This window comes from Phyllopteryx taeniolatus, chromosome 12 (genome assembly GCF_024500385.1).
Source record: "Phyllopteryx taeniolatus isolate TA_2022b chromosome 12, UOR_Ptae_1.2, whole genome shotgun sequence".
In the NCBI taxonomy this organism is placed as follows: domain Eukaryota; kingdom Metazoa; phylum Chordata; class Actinopteri; order Syngnathiformes; family Syngnathidae; genus Phyllopteryx; species Phyllopteryx taeniolatus.
Window position 1 is genome coordinate 12,301,256 of NC_084513.1, and position 26,506 is coordinate 12,327,761.

The following is a 26,506-nucleotide window of genomic DNA, read 5'->3' on the forward strand; positions in this document are numbered from 1 at the left end:
GCCACTGGGACCAAACACCATCACTTCTGGTTTCTTTTCATTAAAATTAATAAGGAACCTGGGTGATACATTAAAAGTTGTCTGTCCTCCTCAGATTTTTGGCATTCAATTTGTGTTTGTTTATAGCAGTACGTATGATACTTCAGATTACAACGCGTGTCAAAAATTACAGTATATCTTCTTTCTAATGTTGATGAAGGTTTGACATTTTCTCATGGATAAACTCTTATTCCTGATTGCTTTTTTGAATAATCTCTACGGTGTACTTGGTGCATTATATACGGCTACGCATTTTGATTTAAGATGTATTACTGACTAAGGAATTACTGTATGTCTGGAACATTTTATAGTGTTGACAAAAGTGAAAGAATTTAACTCCTAGACCCACATTTAAACAACTCCACGACAAAAATGTAAAGTATGCATCTTCCTTTGCCCATAGCAACAATTTTTCTTGAGCCATGAAAATATATCCTCTTAAAGCTTCCAGTATCTGGAATATATCCCACCGGATCATTGCGGGGCTTTCCATGTCGTGATGAGGCGCACTAGCCACCAGCTAGCTCGCGTGTTAGCAGGGTTGGGCCGAGTAATAATAAATCGCAATTGTGCCAGATAAACACTGATGCAAACAAAGGTGCTCAAAATCTTATACAGTGGGGTAGGGGGGACTCATGTCTGACGCAGAAGTGTGTCACTGAGCACCGTTTAAGCCACGCCCAGAAAATCTGGATAACTGAAATGGCATAAAAAATGTTTAACGCTAATGTTCCACGATTGAGTACTACATAGTTCTCAGTCATTACACGTTGTCAGCAATTAGCTTCAAACAAATAGCTAATTCACTTTAAGGAAACCCTGCTGACTAACAAATAAACAATGCAATGAAATATATCCTCATTAGCAAAGGTCATGATCAAATGTCTGAAATGCATGTGTCTATTCAGCCAATGACAGGACTGCAAGCATATTTTTGTTGTGTGTTTGCGTTCCAGGTTTCACTGGTCAGTCTGACAGCCAACGCTTTGGGATTTGCTGAACTTGGGGCCATCAAATCTCTGAGAACCCTGCGAGCTTTGAGGCCCCTGAGAGCCCTTTCGAGGTTCGAGGGCATGAGGGTGAGTCTTTTGGAAACTCTCATCAGCTCCATGTCATACATCATTGTCACCTGCTACGTTACTAGTCCATTTGCAAGACCTGGAGAGCAGATGCATATGACCAATTCACCGCAAACTGTTTTTACTGTTGATTTGAGAAAAGATTACCATTGATACTAGTCTTAACACACCTAGGTTTCAACTACCTTCAACTGTGATAAAATTATCCCTGATAACCTGAACTCAGTGTATCCTTTTTGCGCAATGAACAGAGCTACATGTATTCTGCCATTTGATTGATTATATTTGTTTTTGGTTTGGTGTTCTACAGGTGGTTGTCAATGCTCTGCTGGGGGCGATTCCTTCCATCTTCAATGTACTGTTGGTGTGCCTCATCTTCTGGCTCATCTTCAGCATCATGGGCGTGAACTTATTTGCGGGAAAGTACTATCGCTGTGTCAACAGAATCTCAGATGAGCCTTTCTTGCCCACTGAAGTGCAGAACATGACACGATGTTTGGCCTTAGGGAAGGACGCTGCTCGTTGGAAGAATATTAAAATCAACTTTGACAATGTTGGACTGGGTTACCTTGCACTGCTGCAAGTGGTGAGTTACAGTTACATCAGCATCTGACTAAATGAGCTTCTAAATATGATGACTAATTTTAATAGATAATTTGGAACATATACACAGGCTACCTTCAAGGGCTGGATGGACATAATGTATGCTGCGGTAGACTCGCCAAGCAAGGTGATAACATTTAGTTTGGCTTTTACAATGTACACAGCATAGGATTCAGTTTCTTTTTTCTATATATGGACCAGAAACAAATGATCATGAATGCTTCTGTGTTGTACTATTCTAGAATGAAGAACAGCCAGCATATGAGATCAACCTGAAGATGTATCTGTATTTTGTTGTTTTCATCATATTTGGAGCCTTCTTCACACTCAATCTCTTCATTGGTGTCATAATTGACAATTTCAACCAGCAAAAGAGAAAGATAAGTTATTAGTATTTTAACCCAGTAGTGTATATGATTTTGACTTACAGTGTAACCTCTTAGGTCAAACCAATTTCATTTGGCCTGACTACCATTTGCCTCATGCAGTGCAACACACTTATTGCACAGGTGTGCTTTAGGCTGGCCACAATAAAAGGCCACAGCTTTAATGATTGGTGTGTACAGGGGAGGAGATGTGTCAGAAAACCAGTCAATATCTGGCGTGACCACTATTTGCCTCAAGACCTTTCTGGTCAATCTCCGCATAGTACAACCCCAATTCCAATGAAGTTGGGACATTGTTTTAACATAAATAAAAACAGAATACAATGATTTGCAAATCATCTTCGACCTATATTTAATTGAATACACTACAAAGACCAGCTATTTAGTGTTCAAACTGATAAACTTTATTGTTTTTAGCAAATAATCATTAACTTAGAATTTTATGGCTGCAACACGTTCCAAAAAAGCTGGGACAGGTGGCAAAAAAGACTGAGAAAGTTGTGGAATGCTCATCAAACACCTGTTTGGAACATCCCACAGGTGAACAGGCTAATTGGGAACAGGTGGGTGCCATGATTGGGTATAAAAGGAGCTTCCCTGAATTGCTCAAAGATGGGGCGAGAGAAAATAGTCAAACAGTTTTAAGACAATGTTCCTCAACGTACAATTGCAAGGAATTTAGGGATTTCATCATCATCTACGGTCCATAATATCATCAAAAGGTTCAGAGAATCTGGAGAAATCCCTGCATGTAAGTGGCAAGGCCAAAAACCAACATTGTATGCCCGTGACCTTCGATCCCTCAGGCGGCACTGCATCAAAAACCAACATCAATGTGTAAAGGATATCACCACATGGGCTCAGGAACACTTCAGAAAATCAATGTCAGTAAATACAGTTCGGCGCTACATGCGTAAGTGCAACTTGAAACTCTACTATGCAAAGCAAAAGCCATTTATCAACAACACCCAGAAATGCCGCCGGCTTCTCTGGGCCCGAGCTCATCTCAGATGGACTGAGGCAAAGTGGAAAAGTGTTCTGTGGTCCGACGAGTCCACATTTCAAACTGTTTTTGGAAATTGTGGATGTCGTCTCCTCCGGGCCAGAGGAAAAGAACCAGCCGGACTGTCAAAAGACAGCATCTGTGATTGTATGGGGCTATGTTAGTGACAATGGCATGGGTAACTTACACATCTGTGAAGGCACCATTAATGCTGAAAGGTACATACAGGTTTTGGAGAAACATATGCTGCCATCCAAGCAACTTCTTTTTCATGGACGCCCCTGCTTATTTCAGCAAGACAATGCCAAACCACATTCTGGACATGTTACAACAGTATGGCTTCGTAGTAAAAGAGTGCGGGTATTAGACTGGCCTGCCTGCAGTCCAGACCTGTCTCCCATTGAAAATGTGTGGCGCATTGTGAAGCGTAAAATACGATAACGGAGACTCCGGACTGTTGAACAGCTGAAGCTGTACATCAAGCAAGAATGGGAAAGAATTCCACCAACAAAGCTTCAACAATTAGTGTCCTCAGTTCACAAACGTTTATTGAATGTTGTTAAAAGAAAAGGTGATGTAACACAGTGGTAATCATGACCTTGTCCCAGCTTTTTTGGAACGTGTTGCAGCCATAAAATTAATGATTATTTGCTAAAAGCAACAAAGTTTATCAGTTTGACCATTAAATATCTTGTCTTTGTAGTGTATTCAATTAAATATAGGTTGAACATGATTTGAAAATCATTGTATTCTGTTTTTATTAATGTTTAACACAACGTCCCAAGTTCATTGGAATTGGGGTTGTATGTCTGCTGGGATGTTTGACTTATGAGGTTTCAATGTATTTCCACAGAAATCAGGTATTTTTATTTAGCTCAGTAAATAGTCGCTTTGCAGTTATTTAACATTGCTCGCATCCGCTCTATACTTTGGAGGTCAAGACATCTTCATGACTGAGGAACAGAAGAAATACTATAATGCCATGAAAAAGCTGGGCTCAAAGAAGCCACAAAAACCTATTCCCAGACCATCGGTTTGTAGCTTTAAAATCTAATCTACATTCTAAAACTTTGTATTCATTATCACCTTAATTACATTCTTGCATCTTCCATTTCAGAACAAGATTCAAGCATACATATTTGACATCACCACAAAGCAAGCATTTGATGTTGTGATCATGGTTCTTATATGGCTTAACATGGTTGCTATGATGGTGGAAACTGATGACCAGTCAGATAAAAAGAAAGACATTCTCAGCTGGATCAACGGGGTCTTCATTTGCGTCTTCACGGGCGAGTGTTTGTTGAAGATGATCGCACTCCGCCAGTACTTTTTCACTAATGGTTGGAATGTGTTCGATTTCATTGTCGTCGTTCTCTCAATTATTGGTACGATTCATTTGCCTTTACTGGGGCGTTCCAGTGAATCCTAATTAGTGAATAGGATTTTGTACTTGACTAACAAATATTTTCTTCCTTCTTTAGGTATGTCTCTCTCAGAGCTGATTGAGAAATATTTTGTGTCACCAACTTTGTTCAGAGTCATCCGACTGGCTCGAATCGGACGCGTGCTCCGCCTTATTAAAAGTGCCAAAGGAATCCGCACCCTCTTGTTTGCCTTGATGATGTCACTTCCTGCCTTGTTCAACATTGGTCTCTTGCTTTTTTTGGTGATGTTTATCTATGCCATCTTCGCCATGTCAAACTTTGCTTATGTGAAAAAGGAATCAGGCATTGACGACCTTTTCAATTTTGAGACGTTTGGCAACAGCATGATCTGCCTGTTTCAGATCACCACCTCAGCTGGGTGGGACGTCCTATTAGCTCCCATTCTCAACAAATATGAAGACGACTGTGACAGTACCATGGAGCATCCTGGCAGCGCTGTCAAAGGAGACTGTGGATCTCCTTCTGTTGGCATCGCCTTCTTTGTGAGCTACATCATCATCTGCTTCCTTATTGTGATAAATATGTACATTGCAGTTATCCTGGAAAACTTTGGTGTGGCCACAGAGGAGAGCGCTGACCCACTAAGTGAGGATGATTTTGAAATGTTTTATGAGGTTTGGGAAAGGTTTGATCCAAGTGCAACCCAGTTTATGGAGTACAACAAGCTGTCTGAGTTTGCTGATGCCTTGGACCCACCATTACGCATAGCCCAGCCGAACAGGATCGAACTAATCTCTATGGATCTTCCCATGGTGAGTGGCGAACGCATTCACTGCCTGGACATCCTCTTTGCTTTTACTAAACGGGTTCTTGGCGAGGGTGGAGAGATGGACATGCTAAGGGCGCAAATGGAGGAGAGATTCATGGCTTCCAATCCTTCCAAAATGTCATACGAACCCATCACGACCACCCTTCGCCGCAGGCAGGAGGACACATCAGCCGTGATCATCCAGAGAGCTTTCAGAGAGCATTTGAGGAGACAGGCTGCTGACAAAACATTTGCAGAAGCCAAAGATGAGATTCCAAATGACGAAAAGCCAGTTGACAAAGAAGATCCAGTCAGGGACAAACTCAATGAAGTTTCTGGTTCAGATATAAAGGAGCCTTCAACCTATCAACCGTCTGAAAATGACAATGCTGAACTGGATGTCACAGGCAAAGACGGCACTGAGCATGATTCATAAAAAATGTCGGAGATGCCTCAAATACATTGTACGTAATGACAAAATGTTTACAATGGCATTAGACTCCTTCTCATAGTGTGGATATCGATGCCAAGCTGACTTGAGCTCATGAGCCTAAAGGTTGGTGCCTAAAAGGGTAAAGCGGCTCATTCAGCAGTGAAACCATTTTCTAAGAGCGAGACTGTTTGAAGGGGATGGGCAACATTTCACAAGTGTTCGAAAACTAGTTCAAGCTTTACTTTTTATTGCAGCTAGCTTTGCTTTACAGTGTCTTGGATTATAACTATCACCGACTGATCAATTGTTTTGCCTACTTATTTTAAAAGCACTGTCAGGATGTAATTTCTTGTAGAATCCATCGATTGCCTTTTCTCACACTTTTTTTTCAAACTTTAGAAATCTGTGGTTTGTTCAGGGGGAACAGAATTGCTGTTACGCTAGCTGTGTCTAGAATACTTGAAAAATCCAACGGACAATGTCAGACAGCCAATGTGGATTCACAATTTTTTTTCCCAGAATTATGCATGCAAGAGCATTTGGTGTGGAGCATATTTTCATCAGCTGCTTGCTTCGTGATGCAAAGCAAATCATGACATGGCTGTTTTTTTATAAATACAGTGGAACCTCCAAAGTTGATGATAATCCATTCTGTCATGTTGGTTGACTTCCAAGTCAACAATTTCCATACAATATAATACAATGGGATTCTGTATTAATTGTATATTTTTAAGTAACATTTGTGATACAAGCTTTAAGGGAAGTGAATAATAAACTGTTTACTTTAGCATTTGCAAGTTGTACGACTATTGGCACTTAACTTTGGATGTTACACTGTAGTGTCCGTGATAACAGGAAACATCTCCTCAAGCCAGTCATTCCCAACATTTATTGAGTCAAGGCAAATATTTTACACTGGAAAAAATCTCATGACAAACTGCTAAACAAAAATTGCCTTCTGTCATCAAGTGGAAGAGCATTTAATTGTTCTGCCTGTATGCATAAGTAGCTGGCATAGAAAGATGGACAAAGATACATTATTCGCAGTAAGTAATTTTCAGACCAACTAAGTCAAATTGGATAATTTCCTGTGGCACACCTGATGATCTCAGTGGTTGGGAAGCACTGCCTTAAGCGAATGTTGAAACAAGTCCACGCTGACCTGACAAGTGTCCGATCAGTCACACTGGGCCAGTAAAACTTTGCACATTCATTATTGTTGCATCATCATTGCGGTTACCTCAGGTCACTGTGTGTTACTCAGTGTACCATTTTCCATAAAGCTGATTACATAGAACTTGTATCATGAAAGTGCTAAGAATATACTCCGGGCAGACAGATTATCAGTAATACAGTATTGTCTTAGTTGGGCGGCGGTGTCACTAGTCACTACTGAAAAGTGTTTCATACACAAAAGCATAAGACACCTCCTCCTTCATGTCTTAGTTGTTGTAGATGATAATCAACCACTGTATTATTTAATTAGTATAAAGTTGTGGACTCGTCATAATATTGGTTACTTCTGACATAAAACAAATGCTCAGTTTTATCGAGGTAGTCCGATATTTGAACAGCCAGCAGAAGTTAAAAATTCTAAAGTTACATAAAAGGTCACTACTTTTTCAAGGACACATTTAAACTTGTTTTTGTTTTACCTCGCAATCGTTATCATGATTAATATCAAAATTAGAGGTACGCAAGAATAGTTCTTAATGATTGTACATGGACAAGTCACCACAAATTCAATGTGACATTGCTCTTAAGTAGTTTCCTACTTGTGTTTACATTTTACTGGGGCATTTTTGTCATTGGGATGGTTGTTTCCATATAGCAAACTACATCTACTGTTCCATGTTATGAGAGCATCATTACATGAATGTGAATGTTTTGCATGTAATTAAAACATCCAATACATACATTGTTTTGATCATGATGACAAAAGGATTTGATTAAACAGACTCTAATATCTCCCATCATTAATATGCATAATGCTTGTAGTGTATAAATATATTGCATGCAAGACACTGCTATAACCCATTTCAGTGAAAAGCCAAAAGAATAAAGACGACATGTACCTCAAGTATGCCTAATACTTTTGTTTTCTCGTCCAACACAAATTATTTTATCTATGAAGTCACCTTTGTGTGTACATTTTTCAGATAAAAAATAAACTTGCACTTGGAGATACATGTTTTTTTAATGGAAGACAGTGATATTAAAGAACATTTGTTTTAAAAAAAAATACAAGTGGTGCCTTGAGATATGAGTTCAATTGGTTCTGTGACTACACTTCTATCTCAAATCGTATCTCAAATCATCTGTTCCCATTGAAAAGAATGGAAATGCAATTAACCCCTTCGAGCCCTTCCAAATAAACAAACAAAAAAATATATGTTTGTTGTTTTAACAGGAAAAATAGCACTATGATATTGTACTTTATGAGTATTAACTTAATTACATATAATGTAAAGATTTAAAGAGTGTATGTATCATGATGATTATTGCTAGAATGCAATTCATTGTGCTGCCCCTTCTGGTGTGCCCACCTTTACCACCAGGAGGGAATATACTGTAATGCGGTCATGGAGACACAAACTAAGAAGGATAGTGCTTCTTCGACTACTACTTTCAACTAGGAGTGGCATTAAACAGCTTGAAGCCTCTTTTTTGATGAATTGTTCAATATTTGCCTAACAGCTGCTTATTATGGAGTTGACTTGAGTTCACTGCCAGCATACAGTGCTTGGATCTCAAATTAGCGCTCGCAAATCAAAGCAAAAATAATAAAAAAGAATAATTAATAATAATAATAACAATCAGCCGAATGACGGTGAACACCTGGACAAGACACGAGTGGCTGGAGGGCACTGATTGGTTGACACAAAGTAGAGGGCTGACGAGAACAAGTGGAGACAAAAACCAAACAAGCAAACAAGACATGAACGTCACAGGAAAACTTGACGAAACATGAGACAAACTAAATCTAATGAAAACAAAGTAAACAAAAACACAGATCATGACAAAATAGTGAACTGTAAAATAATAAAATGCCGGCAAACCTGTTGCCAGTATTTTACTGTAAAGAAAGAAAATACAGTAAAACACGAATTTAATGAAACCAGCAATCACAGTAACATACTGTAAAGTTGAAAACAGTAGAAGAACTGTAAAAAAATGTAAAAAAAAAGTTACAGTGCAGGTCACTCGTATCTCAAGCAATCATTGTACTTGATCATAAAAATAAAAATAATTTAAAGACTAAGTGTAACATGCAGTAATCTACTTTTTCTTTCATGTGCGCTTAATTACTATTTCCCTTATTAATGAAATAAGCTCTATAAAACAACAGTCGATATTTGTATTCTTCATAAAAAAATAACAATTATCTGTGTCTACAACACTCCAGCTATGGACCATGTTAACCATCAAGAGGCGTCACTTTATTTTCAAATTGATTACATTTCTGACATATTTTTCATACTTGAATCTAATGTGTATTATGTTTCAGCTAATCTCTCTTGAATGAGCTCTAGTCTGGTTTGTGAGTGTGCTCTGTGGTTTCTGCCGGAAACAATTCGGGTCATAAATGGGTTAAGTATTTTATTAATTATTAATAACAGTCAAAATATTGATTCCAGTCAAAAATCCTTTTTTTACAGCTAAACCCTGAGTACAGTAAACAAAAGGATGGTGACCAATTATTAATTGTATCAACTGTCCTGTCTCACACAGGATTGTTATCGTTGCCTGAGTAGCTGAACCCAGCCGCTTTATTTTATATTTTTAAAGGGCACTTCCAAAGATGTAATCACACAAAATTTGACACCCCCACACCCCCCAGGAAGTAAATAACACACAAGTATACAACTGATTTTGCTGACTAGCTCAGGAGCCACCTGCCAAGTGCCAACTATCCTGTGTTGGACTGCGATATGGTGAAATTTTGGAACTGAGAGAAAGAAGGTCAATTTGGCTTTGGATCTTGGAAGGAGAAGCAGAGTAAAAAAAACAGAGAGCAATCTGAGAATGCAACCCATAAGAGCTCTAATTCTATTTGCCTAAAATGGGAAGACGATTCCATTAGATTAGGTTGTGGTGAGTTCCTCCTAACCTCCCCTATGTCCAAGTGACACACATGCTCTCTCTCTCTCAACCACTAAATTGCAGTTTCAATTGAACCACTCCCTCAAAAAAAAGTCACAAGCAGGCCCTTGTCCAGTTTTAAATACGGACATATCATGAGATAATTGGCACCTGGATGCAAAGACGGTCTGCACCAATCATACGACAAGTTGAAAAAAGAAAAACGAAAGCATTCATTAGCAAAGGCCTGCATCACTGAGTAGGACTCAAGTATGACTTGATCAATAATGGCTCATAGAAACCACAATGGAGAGGGCCATTAGAATGCTACGGTAGTATAACCCAGGGCATGCATATTCCACAGTCTTTCCTCTAAAAGGTTTTCAGAAGCATTCTTTCTAAGTGCAGCAGTCCATGCAATATTTATTACTTTTTGCGATTGACAACACCTCAATCATGTAACTTCTCTCTCCACAGTTAATGCTAATTTGCTTATATGATTGACAATATATACTTCTCTTGAAAGGCTTGCGACAAGATTGAATCATGTCTGTGAATTACATTGTGCGCTACAGGATACAGACAGCTGCCTCACCTCGACAGCAATGTGATTTACGCTTCCATTGATGTGTGCTGCAGAGAGTTAATGATTTTGTGCCACAGTTAGTGGCTAAATAATATCTGACACGGCCTGGAAAGGTCTCTCCTGGAACAGTTGTACCGTCCATGCTGGATACATGCTGCTCCCACTATTGAATCAACGCTGCAAACCAACAGCTTATCAGTCAATGCATGACGTTACATAATGGCTGGATGGAAATATAATTCCACAGTTAAACATTGCAAAGATGCTTCGACTGGTAATAACGCACAAACATCACAGTTTGCTCTGTACTTTAGATTACATTTAAAAAAAAAACACTTACATATAAAGCCTGCTACGTACATTAATTTAACCTGTGTACTGTAACAATATGATGATTTAAGGCATATTGGATTATCCATCGATCCATCCATTTTCTGAGCCACTTCTCCTCACTAGGGTCACGGGCGTGCTGGAGCCCATCCCAGCTATTATCAGGCAGGAGGCGGGGTACACCCTGAACTCGTTCCCAGCCAATCGCAGGGCACATACAAACAAGCAACCATTCGCACTCACATTCACACCTACAGGAAATTTGGAGTTGTCAATTAACCTACCACGCATGTTTTTGGGATGTGGGAAAACCGGAGTGCCCGGGGAGAACATGCAAACTCCACACAGGCGGGGCTGGGGATTGAACCCAGGTCCTCAGAACTGTGAGGCAGACGCTCTAACCAATCAACCACCGTGCCGCCTCATATTGGATTATTCCAACATAATTTTGAATTAATAAAAGTCCAAAATCCACTTATCTTCTACCATATGGCTTAGACTGTGTTGATTTTATGGCATTATTTTTGTTAGTGTAGCTCACAGTGCCCACACTCCGTGTGGCCCCTTGATTAATTTTGGAACATTATAAAAATGCTTCCTCCGCCATACATGGATCAGTTTGAAGTTGTACTACACCGTTTACTACTAGATGGCAGACATCACTTTGTAGCACTTCCACAGGTTCTTCTCTCATTGGAAAAAAAAAATTTGTGGCCCTGGTGAATAGCTCAAGGAAGCAGCAACTTAGTAGAAAATATTGCGTAATTACTAGGAAGAACAAGCGAGGATTGACAGGTGGGACACCAGCTAATGCTAACCTCTGCTTAACAATGGGTAGACCTGAACGAGATCTTACTGTATCGCACACAAGTCACAGTCAGGTTCATGTTAATAACGCACAAAAATAATGAAAGCCGACAGTTAATTAAAACACACATTCAACGAACTTCGGGTAACGTAAACACACAAACATTATTGATTAACGGCCTTACTACAGAAAAAAAGTTCAGCATTGCATGCCGCAATGCGTGCTGGGTGTGGAAGACTGCAGAAGAATGGCCGATGTTTTGGTCGATCTCAACAAAAGTACACAAACAAGGGACTTTTTCTTCTTCACAAGAATTGCTGACAGTTTGTTTGTTCGTTTTGCATGAGGAGTTGTGTCACTTGTGTCCTCCAAAAATACGGACATATTTAACAGCATTAAAAAGTGTTGCACACACATATGGTTGCTTGGACAAGCAGCAGGACAGGGGAGACACAACAGCACTCCAACAAAGCAAAGTGAACAGTGAGTCGGCCTATTAATTTGGGGATTTTAAATGACATGCATGCAGCAATGTAGTTAAATATTTAAAATCTTGTGCAAAGACTGAAAACAATGTAGTACTTACTTATGGAGAAACTCTGTGACAGGTTAGACCCTCTGTTGGTTATTTCGTAGACAAGCGCAAGCTGGCGTATCTAAAAGAGGTCTGCACCACAGTGGAAGTGAACACAGCCGACTTCGATCATGTCCAATCAAAGCAGCTCCTCTCAGTCCCTTTAAACGCCGCGCACTAGTCGCACCCTGAGTCTCAACATGGAGGATGCAGACAAATTTTGCCCATGAAGAAACTGATTTGCTCGTCCTGGAGGTCGAAGTGTGCAAAGCGCCTTTATACAGAACTGCAAGCAGACCTCCATGGGCGGTAGATGTAAATTTGGCTTGGGGGGGGGAAATCACAAATATCTGTGCCATGAAGTGGGCACTTGGCCCCCAGCCCCCATCGTTATTGTGCCCACCTTAGCTGTGCCGGCAAGCGAGATGATTTAAAGAATAATGATGATGATGAAATTAATAATAATAATAATCTCTCAGAAGACATTTTCGCTGGTCCAGAACGCCCAGCTTGGCACAAACCTGTCTGCCAAAATGGCAAACACGTGGCGAGCCTTGATACACCGCAGATTTGTCTTGACAAAAATAGAGCCCATAGTGTTACATTATTTTTTAACATTTAAGTTTTTATGATTTTTGCGGCGTGGCTAAAATGGCACCCAGTGACGCACTTGGGTCCAGCATGAGTCCCCTCTACCCTGCTATACATGAACTTGAATTCTTTAATCATTTAAATTTGGTAGACTTGTTAACAACACTATTCTATGATGTATATCAAATACAGAAATGTATTTTCACTTTACAGAGACTTTAACATGTATGCGCCACACAAGGTACTAGAGAAAAACTAGCCATTTACACAGCTCAATACTGCGGTTGAGTCAATTAAAAAAGAATGGGAAAATATATTTTTTAAACCATGAAGGAACATAGCCTTAAAAAATAATCCTGTTCACGATCACTAACAATTAAGTAATAGTATCGTAAGGTAACACAGGGCCAATTACATTTATTTTGTCGGCATGTGAAAAACATCTGAAGCAAGATTAGTGAGTACTAATACCTAATAAAGTAAATAAAGTAATACCTTAGCTTCATCTTGTTAATGGTGATAGTGTAATATTGTGTGGTATGTATTATTGTGGGCACGACCAAGGAGGTGCATTTACGTTACAGGCAATTTATTACACGGTTAGCACTTTCAGTAGCATGTTAAGCTAATATTAGCAAGCTAACATGCACCTACCACTCAACTATTTATTGAGTCAAATTACTGTTTTTTTATTTGACAAGTATGACTACAGAAGCACTACATTACCATGCAACCAATTTACAGTAATGTGATATTGGAAATGATCAATCAGAGAGGGGTACAACTTACTTTAAATATTGATCCTAAGTATTGCATGATGTTTGGGTCCAACTGAACTGCTTACTCAACAAATACTGTACAGTAACTAAGTTGAATTCCAAAAGAAATACTTCTCCCAAAACCCAGCAGTCAAACTCCTATACCCTCAAGGCAGCACAAGCTTTGTCCAAGATGTCCTTTCTAATTTTTGAAAAATTGGGATGAGTAGCAAGCACCTGTAGACAGACGCAAAGAAAGCAAATGAAAACGTTAGAATCCAAAAATTAAAACACACACTCACAGAGAGAAGGATTTTTACGCTATCTCACCTTATGGCACACATCTATGGCATCAAAATTCTGTTTTGCTTTTAAGTAGTTTAAAGCAAGTTTGTATCCTGTAATGACACATTATATTATATATTATTAGTTCATTTACCTTTGGACATACTTGAACATAAATTGGAAACATATTATTACATCATTTATTTTTGGACAGACTTGGACATAAATTATCTACGTAGGCCTACCAACGATTGGGTTGAGTTGATTTCCATATTTCCAAGCCAGTTTATAGTTGAATGCTGCATCACGAAATGCCTGTTCTTTTTCCATTATGAAACCCCGATACTCATAAGCTTTACAGCATGACTGCAGAGAAAATGTTCAATTAGAATCATCATATTCTGCTTCTCCTGTGACATCTCCAACTATATTCACCGCAAATGACGTCAGCACCCGAATAGAAGTCGATCTTTTAGTCGTCATGAAATATGTTTGTAATGTTTGAGAGAACTTGCGCATAACAGCCGTGTCAGAACTTGGACATATTTCTGAACTTAATATTGGCTATGTCTATCAATGGGTAGCATGGTTAAAAAAAAGATGTTTCTACAAAATTCACCATGTATGTCAAATCATTGAAGTGATATTTTACATTGAAATTCGCGGGATTCATATTTTACTGGCAAATTTAGCTATTGCCCTATTTTGACCTGCACAGATGTATCAGATCAGTTCAGTGAGAATAAAGTATGCATTCATTATCCAAGGTTGTTCCGTGGTTCATTAGTATTAAGTTATACAATTATAAATGAATGTCTAAAAACGGGTTTTGTGCAACGTGAGGCTGTGAAACGCATACAGCATTAAAGCATTGACTGACCTTGTTATGGTTGAGGCATCTCATTAGGAGGTCATCTGCTAAGTCATACTTCCCTGAATGGATGTAGATGTTCGCCAGGAGCAGCCAACTCTTCTCAAACTCGTCGGCGTCAACATTAATCCAGGTCATTTTTGCTATATGCTTTAGTTGGTTCCTGGCTTGAGGAGTTTGTTTCAACATCATGAAAGCCATTGCAGTGCCCAACAGTGCTGGCAGGTAATCTTGCTAGAATAAAACACAACATCCTGATTAGGATCAAGATAGCAACATCACCCACTCCTTCTCCTGCTTTTCTTAAGTCCGTACAGTAAATTGAGAACAACATAACAATTTTCAGTTTGCTTACCACATTAGTTGCGATCTCTTTGAAAATAGAGAGGGCTTTCTCTATATTGACCCTCTGTTTCGTGGCCAGTAAGCAGTAGTTCCCCAAGATACGGAGCTTTAAGTGTCCTCCAGGTGTTTCTGGCTTTATCTCCTTCAAAAGCTGATGTGCTGTTGTGACAGCACCCCTCTCCATCTCCTGCATCTCTGTAGAGTTCCTGATGAGAAGAGATGTGGACCGTCCGTGATAACCCATGCATAACGTCCAACCTATGTTCCTTGTGTTACTGATACTTTTTCCTGAACCTTGTGTTACTGATACCGTAACACACTTACCCAGTTCTAAAATCTAAGTTACATAATTCGACTCCCATAAAGTCATTGTTGAGATTTAGGTAGATTTCAGTCATCTTATGGACAGCATTCTGACCCCACTTGGTGTCTTTTCTGGCCTGGTTGAAGTGACGCAGCGCTGCATTAGGTTCTCCTGTGTACCTGAGCAACAAGCACAAATTTAGTCATACAACATGCAAAACAGATGCCACTTATAATCTCAAGAAACATCTGACTCACCAAAGATAAAGTCCTTTGCAGTAGTTAAAACCAGGGTCAAATTTAATCAAGGTGGATTGTTTGTCTACCCTCTCAAAAAATCTGGGCATGTCTTCCAACTTTCCTGCCTTCCTCAGCAAATCAATGAGACGCGACACGATTGAGAAGTTGTCTTAAAAGAAGGTTCAAATTGATATACATTCAGTGAGGCGTATTCACCACAGCTAACTGAAGTCATCATACACTTTCTCTGCATTCTCAGAAATATGATGTTTTTGCACCTGGCTTGCTCTCCAAGAGTTGCTGACAATGGAAATCTGCTTGTTCATCATCTTGTTTCCTCAACATAAGATCAGCCATCATCTAAACAAAAGCAAATGTTGAAATAGGTTCTACTGATCTGTTTCAAGCGGATTATGGTCAGAGAGGTAGAAGACAGAAGACGAACACACCAGAGTTGCATCCTTATTAAACTGGCCGTTCTTCAAGATGACACTACATTGTTCCTGGCATGCATCAACGTCATCTAGCGTGAGGAATATCTGTGCCAACTCCAGCATCACCTAGAATTCTATGTTTCATCAGTTTTATGAAGGATATAAATCCTACCCTCTTCCCAAATGCAACAATCCACAAAAGGGTTAATACATGTACGTATGAGATTCTAAAAGTTGCTCAGGGTAGTCAATTATAGCTGAAACAGGGAGGCCACGAGATTTTTTGATTCAGTAGTGCGAACCTTGTGGTCTGTCTCACAATGCACAAGAGCATCTTTGTAGGACTCGATTGCTCTGTCGTAAACCCTCTGGCTCGTATAGTGTTGAGCGATCTCAGTGCAGATCTTGGCAGCCAGTTGCTTCTGGAAGTCGAAGCTGTCGGGCTGCTCCAATTGCACCCGCTTCAGCACTCTGGCCTGAATGTCCCGCGCCTGGCAACATTGCCATTCATCAGTGACAGCAATAACAATAGAATGGAGGTCAACAGGGAATAGACATTCTCAAAGGTGTAAACATCGTTGACCATGTAAGCATCACTACACAGTACAGTCACAAGATGGCAGCAAAATCACACAAAGGCACAGTTAAATCATGAGTGGCTAGTACATTCTAATAGGCTTTTATCAATGTTTTACAGCCATTTACAGGTCTCAACTGCTAGTTTTAGTAAAGGGTTGAGAGGTATCTGTCTAATGTATCCAGTTCATGGATCATCCTCAAACAACTCACTCACCTCCATAAAGGTATGTTTACACTATGTTCCCAGCGGCCAAATGAGGCGTTTACTCGAAGCGGAGTGCACTGTGGGATTTGGGCCCTTTTTTCTCCGTATTCAAGTGTTGCTAAGTTTTATCACGGTCTATCACGGTGTCTGTGATGGGCTGAGGGAGGAAGGGGGCTGCTGAGTCCCGGAGGCTACAAGGCGTGCATTGGTTCAGCCCGTGGTTTACAACCTTCCCGGCACATAAGGTTCTGATGGACACCCTCACATCACATTTTAACAAAAACTAATCGAACATCCACAGCAATCACGGCCTGTAGTGTTTGCCCATCCCATCTCCCCGCCTTGTTTCAAAACAATTCCTTTTTGTCCATTGTGGCCTGAAAGAGTCAGTGTGTGTAAAAACGCTTGTGGCAAAGTCCAGTGGAAACTAAACAAGGTACAGGTTTTACAGAGTCTATCGAACAAAAGGACCGCACAAGCGTGTATATATACTAGTAAACAAAAGCGCGACGTGAAAATACCAACAACTACTAACAACTAAGAAAGGTGGACAGAGAGCCACGGGAGGAAGACATACAGTTTATAGTCAAAATGCTAACCAAAAAAAATCCTATGCGAGACTATGAAACAAGCAGCAGAAAATCACAGTAGTACTTAGTGGTAACACAGCACATGAAGAGTAACTACTGGCAGAAACAGGAGATCGCAGGAAACGAGCACGAGAGTATCAAAAGCTGAGGCAATGGCACCTAGCAAAAAATTACTCAGCATCTTCCTCCCATCTCTTCTGTGTTCAATGCCCTGCTGATGAAGATTGCCAGCAGGTGTGATACAGGAGACTACGCCCACCAATACACTCCAAGGAAACGGCAACACAAGGGAAACAACCAGCATAGGGTGGCAACAAAACAGGATCGTGACAGAAACCGTGCAACCATGGCACCGGGAACATAGTGTAAATGTAGCCTGAAATAGAATCAAATGTAAAACAAGTATAAGTCTCAGAAATACATCGCATTCATAGATAAAACATTGGATACAAGAAAGTAACCGAGAGAATATTAAAAATGACTCACCCTTAGTAAGGATGTTAAGGCTTCTTCAGCTTTGTCAACCCTATTTTGGACCTTTGCCAACAGCATCAGATAACGGCAATCATCTGACAGTGCACATAGTCCATTCACTAGAATGGCCAATGGAAAAGATAAGAAACAAACAAAAACAAAAACAAACGGTTCTGTTTGGTCATGTAAGGGGCAAAATTTATTCAACATTACAAATCTTTCTTTTTTAATATTATAGGAATTTCTCACACACATTGTTTGTTCAATGAAGCAACAATTCCGAAGTTTGTGCTTTCATCGAAAAACAGGAAGAAAATAGATTGTTTTCATTGGACAGCGATGATAAGACCTTTTCACGACAATGTGCAATTTGAATTTGAGGATCTCGCTGGAAGGGTTGTGGAAAATTTTCCACAGCACAAATCGGTTCATTGTGATGTTTTCACTGCATTGGCTGTGTCAGGACGATGTAAGTACTGCAAAGTACCTGGCTTTTGGGAGAGAGCATCATGCAGCACACTCTCACAGCGCTCGTACTGCTTCATCTTCATTAGCAACTCGGCCAGGTCATAGCGCAAGTTCTGTTGTCCGGTCTTCAGTGCAGCTTCGTAGTAATGTAATGCCTGTGTAAAAGATTTGTGTGTCAACACTTTGTTCTCGCTGAGTGTGAATCCAAATTTTGAATTTAAAAATACAAATACAAAAACGCATAATGCAAGTACAAACCTGGTCAAAGTAATGAGTCTTGACCAGAAACTTGCCAAACTTGCTGACTAGAGCTCCATCTTCTGGGGTTTTCTCCAGAGCATGCTCATAGACCTCAATGGCTTTCTCTGGCTGAGGGTACAGCTTTTTTTAAGATTAGTGACAGACAGTGGCGAGGCCAGTCCTATTTTGGGCTTGAGCCCACCCAAAAACCTGTTTTAGCCAACCCTATGATTTCGTCCTCAAATTAATTTAAAAAAATACATATTTTAGTTCCTTTTTTAGAACATAGCACACGCTTTGGTAATGAAAAAAAAAGTAAACCTCGTGAAAATCTGTTGAGAAATGAGCAAGTTATGACTTAATTTCAATGTCCATACATTGTCTTTGAAGGGAACATCGACCCTCCGAACATGGCCGCCACGTAGGCACGTCAGTCAGCCTGGCTGCGACAGCGGGCGTATAAGTCTTCATATCTATTGTCAGAACTGCTACACACATTTCAAGCTGTTAACGTTAATCACCAGGTAATACTTGATGTACAACCCTGACACAATCTATGAAATGACAGTTGACCACACGGCGATGCTTCATGCATCTTCTTAAATTGCTCTCTCTGTTATGTGCTGGCTTTTTGTTTTGTTTTGTTTATTTATTTATTTATTTATTTAAGAGTATGGGGAAGAAAATGCCAAAAGGTCTATGCTTTTCTGACAATAAACCAGACTTTTATAATGTATTGAATAAATAGATAAATACAGTAGATATTATTCACAACTCTGTGTCACCATGTGCATATTATTATTATTATTATCATCATCCACCTAATGGTCTTTTTCAAGGCCTAAAAAGTTTGATCAAATTTCAGAAGGGTACTTTCCAAAATTAGGTCATGGGCTCAGCCCACTCAAAGTACTCGACCTAGACTCGCCTGTGGTGGCAGGACATTTTGTTGCTCTGTTTTAAACAATTTATAGGCATTTTTCCATTTAATTTTTCCAAAATGTTATGTGGCGGACCGCTGGTTAGCACATGTGCTTAACAGTTCTGAGGACCGGTGTTTCAATCTGGCCTCGCCCGTGTGGAATTTGCATGTTCTCCCCGTGCCTGCGTGGGTTTTCTCCGGGTCCTACGGTTCCCTCCCACATCCCAAAAACATGCACGGTAGCTTAGTTGAAGACTCTAAATTGCCCGTAGGTGTGAATGTGAGTGAGAATCACGCCCGCGACCCTTGTGAGGATAAGCGCTGCGGGAAATGATGGCGATGTGCCCAAGAAACACAATAGATGTACATGCACAAAATATGGGTTGTTTATGCAGTATGGATATCGATAGTGACTAGTGATAGTTTAATATGGTTATCTTGCAGTAGAAATAGCCACTCCACAAAACTGAACTCTTTCAATACTGCTCAAGTTTAGCCAACAACAATTTCAAATGCTACATGTACACATTTTAAGTACACAAGGTCTTGAGCTTTTTATACAACAATTTAATTGTGCAAATAAGTGACTGTGAAATGCTGTATATAAACACATGCAGACCAGCTGTGTTTGCCACCTACCTCTAAAATGTGCATGTAAGCTTCCCCGAGCAAGACGTGTGAGTGAGGAGTGGGTAGCTTGTCCACTATTTCCCTAAAGAACAGACCAACATAGCACATTTAATTCAAGAGATTGTATAGTCTTTCTGTAGGAATGGGTTGTATGCTATAATTAATGCATTTCCAATTGTGTGTTCCAATTTTATGTTTTGTTTCAACAGGTCAGTGATTGTATTTGTGTACAGTTGAGAAACTAACTGACATATCGAGATGCTGTCAGGTGAGATTCTCACCTGTAACAGCTTACATACAGACGCTTATCCTTTTTGTGGTTTAAGTAAATGTCTGCCATTTTCTCCTTGGCTTGAATGTAGTAGGGCTGCTCGTGCGTAATGTTTCTGAGCATATTCAGTGCCAACTCTGTGTCACCATGTAACAGTGCTAGATCTACATTGGCGATGGTGACTCGAAGCTCCTCTGGAGTGCCTGAGAATTTATTGATGGCATCCTGCATTACCTTGGCTGCTTCTTGCTGCAATAAGAAGACATATATTTTAGTATGTAAACAATGTAAACCAAACAAATATTTCCCATTTCCCGAACGCAATTTAAATAGATTAAAACACTGGACTATGTCGTGTACAAGTCTTGTTTGCACCTGTTTATCACTGAGCCGCAAAGCCTCAGCTAACTCCAAGAAGACGGAGACACAGTCAGCAGAATTCAGTTCGATCTTTTTGTTTTTGGACTTAGCTGATGATTCAGTCCCGCAGACCCCAGGAAGACTCATTGCCATTTGCAAAATCTGAATCGCTTCAGTCAGCTCACCCATTTTCTTCTTTGCTTGAGCCTTGATCAGGAGGTACAACGGATGTTCTCGAATCTGGAATGGACGTAGTGGACTTAACTAAGGGTATGAAAATATGTTGAAATTCTTTTTAAGGAAGAAATGGTAATCATTTTGTCTTTTACTGTGACAAACTAAATAAAAAGTTTAACCCCAGAACCTTGACCACCCATGGCATTTAATTGATGCTCTTACCTCAAAGTTATGGCTGAGGCAGAGTTCAAGCGACTGGAAACACGAAGTGAAATTACCACGCAACAAATGGATCTGTGCCATAAGGAGATGAGCCTCCGTATGAGAAGGACACTGTTCAAGGCAATGTTGTAGACTGCGCTGAGCAGCATCAACATCACCTGAATGATCACAGACGTGCAGTACGCCTAGTTACTAATAATTAGTAGAGAAGCAGCCAGCACATTTCGAATGCAGTCCTCACCCGACTGATACCTGACTTTGGCTTGCAGGAAGACCCCTTGAAGGAGGCCTGGTGCAATCTTGACCACTGTTTCCAACAAGGTAGCACAGTGCCTCAGCTGAGGAACAGGAGACTGGCCCTGAGTTGAAGGCTGAATCAAAAACAGCCAAAATTATTTAAAAATACGACTTTAAGGTAGGAACATAAACTGTACCTTAGTAGGGCACATAGAAAGATACTCCTTGACAATCTGTAAGAGAAAGTCAGGGTTCAGCTTCTGAAAGAACTCCACACCCAAAGGGAGACCCTGGATAGTAGAGAAGTGGGTTTCCACTGCTTCCTTAAGGAGCTCGGTTACCTCTTCTTGGGGGTGGCGCTTTTTAATTGCCACAAGCGCAAGCAGGTAGAGGATTTCCTAATGAGATGCAACAAATACTTAAAAAAAGAGAAGGTGTTTTGAACAAAGTGGATCCCAAAAAGTAAAATCTCCCACTGAGAACACGGGATAAGACAAAACAACTGCAGGAACAGAAACAGACATCTTGACAAATTATTCAGATTGATACCTGATCTTTTTAATATGTCCAGTACATGGTGTGTCAGAAAGGTTTAGGACTGGTATCAGAAAAGATATACAAATTCAAACAAGGGCTGGTATCACACAAGATTTTCAAAACAAAACTACAAGTTTCCCCTTTGAAGTAATTCCCCTGGAGACAAACACACTTTCCCAGCCTTTTCTTCCACAGACTTATACATTCCTTGAAGGATTCTTCTGGGATCCTCCGTGAGCCGTCGTCACAACCATGTTGATGTCGCCCACATGTTCAAAGCAGGTCCCCTTGGTGATCCCTTTGAGATTGGGAAAGAGGACAAAAATCACACGGATCCAGGTCGGTTGAGGATTGTCAGATGCTCAGGGCATTGTGACCAAGGATGGTGACCAAGGATGAGCGGCCATGAGCTGTCCTACCACAACTCTCGCAATCGAAGCAAACGGCGCAGGATCTCTTTTGTAGATGTGCTGGTTGATCGTCTGGCCCACAATGAAGGGGAAAACTTGCAGTTTGGGTATGAAATATCTCTTTTGTGATGCCAGTCCCGGAACCTTTCTGACACACCTCATATATGCAAAAGATATATAACACAAGTAAGGAAATTGCATAAACTTTACCCCTGATTTTCCAGTGGTTTGTTGAATTTCTGTCAGAAATTCCAGATCTTTCTCAGCTTCTTCTAGGCAGCCCTCTATCAGCTGGCACCAAATTATACCTGTTCAGTAAAAGAATAATACACCCTAACCTTGACAAGGGTTCACGTACACTTTGCAATTTACCAGTGAGTGCAGTGAGGCTCATCTCATCCAAAGTCATGGCTGTCTTATACCACTTCATCGCCTGCTTCATTTTACCCTGAAGAACCATAAGGTAGCCCAACTCTGCTGCTAAATCTGAGCTTTCTTGTGTCACATTGAAGGCTTTTTCCACCATTCTGAACACCTGCTCAAGCACCATCGCATTCCGTCCGCACTAGGAGGAATCAATGCGGCAAATGCTAACATTCCATACAAGATAAAACTGTGGCAGAAATAGACAGGAAGAATTTTGTCTTACAACTCGACTGAATGCGAGAGACATCCTGTAAGCAAGTTCGGGGTTGTGTGGTTCCTGGACGTCCAGACTTTTTATGAGGTTGAAAAGATGCTTTGTTGACTGCCACATGGGAGAGAGACAGTTTAAACAAATAAGTTAGTTTATTATTGGTTTACTACTCTAATAGTTCAAAGTTGTCTTGGGTTGTGTACCTCAGTTATATCTCCATTGATACATAATGAATGCAGAGTTAGCATATGTAGAGCATCCAGGTTATTTGTATCCATTTGTAGAACCCTGAAATGGAAGTTGTGAAATGGTTCATCCATCCATCCATTTTCTGAGCCCCTTCTCCTCACAAAGGTCGCGGGCGTGCTGGAGCCTATCCCAGCTGTCATCGGGCAGGAGGCGGCCTACACCCTGAACTGGTTGCCAGCCAATCGCAGGGTGAAATGGTTCATTTACACTCAAATTGGATAGCATTTGTAAAGGCAGACTAGTGATGACAACTGATGTTTGTTTTACTCTTCGTAGTCATTGCAATCCAATGTGCTTTTGCAATGACAAAATTGTAACTTTGGAGAATCGCATGGCAGAAACCATCTCACTGCTTACCTGATTGCTGTCTCTGTGGTTTGCTCCCAGTCTTGGAGGTTTAAAAAAAGTGTCATCTTCTTAATAAGAGGAGGCAAAAACCCAGGGAAACTGGCAATGACCTTGTTAACCACATCTAATGCTCCAGAGTAGTTTTGACAATATTCAAAGTATTGTGCCTAGGACAGACAAACCAAAAATAAGAGCCTGAATAAACGCAACAATATATTATAGTACTGAATTCATAAATACGCTTAAAAAATATACATGTTCAAGTTCAAATAGTTTGAAATTACAACAAATATTGGTTCCACTAATGTCTCACAAATGTGCTTTACTGTAGAGATTAATACGTTATTCTACTTTGTTCTTAGCTAGCACCTTAATTATTATACTGAACAAGATTATAAATGCCAACACTTTAGTTTTTGCTCATATTTTTCATAAACTGAACTCAAAGATCTAAGACTTTGACTATGAAGGCATATTTCTCTAAAATATTGCTCACAAATCTGTTTAAAATTGTGATAGTGATCACATCTCCTTTACGGAGGACAATCCATCCACGGTAGATGGTAGCGATGGTAGTTTGGTAGACATCTAACATCCAATTTAAGATTTTGACAGATTTGTGCACAAAATATGAGAGGAATAGTCTTTTATGTAGGTAGAAAAGTTAACTTTTTTGAGTACAGCTCATAAAATATAGGTGTGAAAACAAGTGATGCTTCTATATTGGTGTTCAGTGAATATAAGGAGGAGTAGCAAATGTGACAAATCATAACAATTTAACAACAGTTTAACAATGTTTGAGAAACTGAATTCACCTTAACTTTTCAATCTCACCTTTCCCATCAAAGCAAAAGCATCTGGTCCGTCCTTCAGTCCTTCGTCAAAGTATTTTGCAGCCTTTCGGGCGTAGTCGTCTTTCCCACATGTGACATCTATCCATGCTTTCAGGATTATCCCCTGTAAAGGTAACAACAGTTCCCCAAAGGTTCACACAACCAAGAATGAATGACAGTAGTTTTGTTTTACCTCTTTCGAGCCATTGGAGAGTTTGATCATTCGCTCTATGTATTCCCTCGCTTTATCATTCCGTCCCAATAGCCAAAGAAACATCCCAGCAAAGTACAGACCCTGGGGAGATGTACTTTTGCGATCCTCTCTGATTTTAGTTTCAAGCTTGCGAATAACATCCCTGTCTGTGATTACAAAGACAACCATTAAGATAACACTGAGTTAAATTTGTTACAAATAATCGAATTTGTTGGCTTACCTGGCGTCGTCTTTTTTTTCTCAGCGTAGATGAGTGCCATTAGAGAGCAGAGTGACACATCTGATCTATCCTTTATCGCGTCCAACTCGGCTGCAGCTTGTTGAACTTGACCTGTGATTGAATGATGAAATTGTTGTACAAATGAGAAAGAGAAATTCCAACAAGATAGTATTCTTTCATTTGATCACGTCCTTCTCACCTTGCATTAAAATGCCATATGCACGGAAGACACTGAAGACAGGCTCATTTCGAAATTTCTTCTGTGCAGTTGCTGTGGCATTCGCAACATGATTGAAGTATTTTTCATTGCAATAATAGCGAATCAAAGCCTAGAAACGAAAAAGATCCCAGTGTTAGATTATAGCAAGTACAATCAAAGCTGATTAAATATCCATCCATCCATCCATTTTCCGAGCCGCTTCTCCTCATGAGGGTCGCGGGCGTGCTGGAGCCTATCCCAGCTATCATCGGGCAGGAGGCGGGGTACACCCTGAACTGGTTGCCAGCCAATCGCAGGGCACATACAAACAAACAACCATTCACACTCACATTCACACCTACAGGCAATTTAGAGTCTCCAATCAACCTACCATGCATGTTTTGGGGATGTGGGAAGAAACCGGAGAGCCCGGAGAAAGCCCACGCAGGCACGGGGAGAACATGCAAACGCCACACAGGCGGGGGTGGGGATTGAACCCCAGTCCTCAGAACTTTGAGGCAGATGCTCTAACCATTCGTTCACCCTGCTGCTGCACCAAACACAACTTTTAGAATTATGGCCAAAAAGTTCAACCTCGGTTTCATCGGACCATGCATCAAAACGTGTGGGAAAATATGTCACATTGATGGTAGATAAGTTTTTGAAATTATTTATCTTGGGCTAATTTTTCTACATCACAAAAACCTGGCATTTGAACAGGGGTGTGTAGACTTTTTATGTCTATGTATGTTTATGTATAATTGACCTGTGTATTTTTGTTTCGTAGTGTGCCATGATTTTTTTCTAATGTAATTAGAGGTACGAGGGAACTAGTATAAATAAAACTAGTCATTCATAGACTATATTGTAATATCCATCCATTTTCTGAGCCGCTTCTCCTCACTAGGGTCGCGGGCGTGCTGGAGCCTATCCCAGCTGTCATCGGCAGGAGGCGGGGTACACCCTGAACTGGTTGCCAGCCAATCGCAGGGCACATACAAACAAACAACCATTCGCACTAGTTTCACAAAATCTCTTTGTAAAACAGTATATTTTTGTGCGTGTTTTAATTATATTTATCACAATTAAAACCACACAAGGTTCAACTTCAAATCCCTCTCCAGCCATTCTTCTCTTAAAAGTAAAATAAAGTAAGCAAGAGATTTTTTTATTTTTTTTTCGTGGATAACCTTGAGCTACATGTAAACAGCTTTACAACGTGGTGACTACCAAACACACGTTCGTTCAAACCGATAAAGAATCTGCTTACCATTGCTGTGTCTTTATTCTCCATCTTGACTGAGGGACTTTTTAGTTCATAGAGCTCAAGTGGGAATGTGTGTTATTTTAGTGTGCTTACAGTACATACAGTACATGTTTTAACCTCGCATTTTACTTCAAAGCCACTTTATAGTTAACCGATGACGCGTCGATAAAGGAGCTTCTGTTTTCGATTTGCAGTATTCGCACCAACGCTTGTATTTTCAAGCTGCGCCTGTTGGTGACAGTGTTGCGTCTGTCAACCTAGACGAACAAC

At 40.2% G+C, this 26,506-nt stretch overlaps 2 protein-coding genes across 4 annotated transcripts in view; one reads left to right on the plus strand and one right to left on the minus strand.

Annotated features, from left to right (window-relative positions):
• Positions 1-7,819, plus strand: part of scn1laa (sodium channel, voltage-gated, type I-like, alpha) — a 39,805-nt gene extending 31,986 nt beyond the window's left edge. For all 3 annotated transcript variants that reach the window (XM_061792397.1, XM_061792395.1, XM_061792396.1), the window contains 7 exons: positions 996-1,118; positions 1,429-1,704; positions 1,792-1,848; positions 1,964-2,101; positions 4,039-4,143; positions 4,228-4,498; positions 4,595-7,819. In XM_061792397.1, the coding sequence (XP_061648381.1) occupies positions 996-1,118; positions 1,429-1,704; positions 1,792-1,848; positions 1,964-2,101; positions 4,039-4,143; positions 4,228-4,498; positions 4,595-5,742 (2,118 nt within the window). In that variant the 3' untranslated portion in view covers positions 5,743-7,819. The remainder of the gene's footprint in view (positions 1-995; positions 1,119-1,428; positions 1,705-1,791; positions 1,849-1,963; positions 2,102-4,038; positions 4,144-4,227; positions 4,499-4,594) is intronic.
• Positions 7,820-13,141: 5,322 nt separating this feature from the next.
• LOC133486770 (tetratricopeptide repeat protein 21B-like) lies at positions 13,142-26,365 on the minus strand. The gene is made up of 29 exons (XM_061792398.1): positions 26,240-26,365; positions 24,970-25,099; positions 24,771-24,881; positions 24,530-24,696; positions 24,338-24,460; positions 23,513-23,670; positions 23,110-23,194; positions 22,919-23,017; positions 22,642-22,834; positions 22,480-22,577; positions 21,520-21,720; positions 21,327-21,456; positions 21,086-21,243; positions 20,702-20,926; positions 20,337-20,575; positions 20,065-20,137; positions 18,522-18,632; positions 18,283-18,418; positions 17,808-17,914; positions 16,250-16,438; positions 15,963-16,073; positions 15,792-15,873; positions 15,532-15,682; positions 15,295-15,453; positions 14,981-15,176; positions 14,635-14,859; positions 14,000-14,120; positions 13,800-13,867; positions 13,142-13,706 (listed from the first exon to the last, which is right to left on the minus strand). Exons 1-29 carry the CDS (start codon positions 26,261-26,263, stop codon positions 13,629-13,631), a joined length of 3,948 nt encoding a protein of 1,315 aa, XP_061648382.1. The 5' UTR covers positions 26,264-26,365; the 3' UTR covers positions 13,142-13,628.
• Positions 26,366-26,506: the final 141 nt, after the last annotated feature.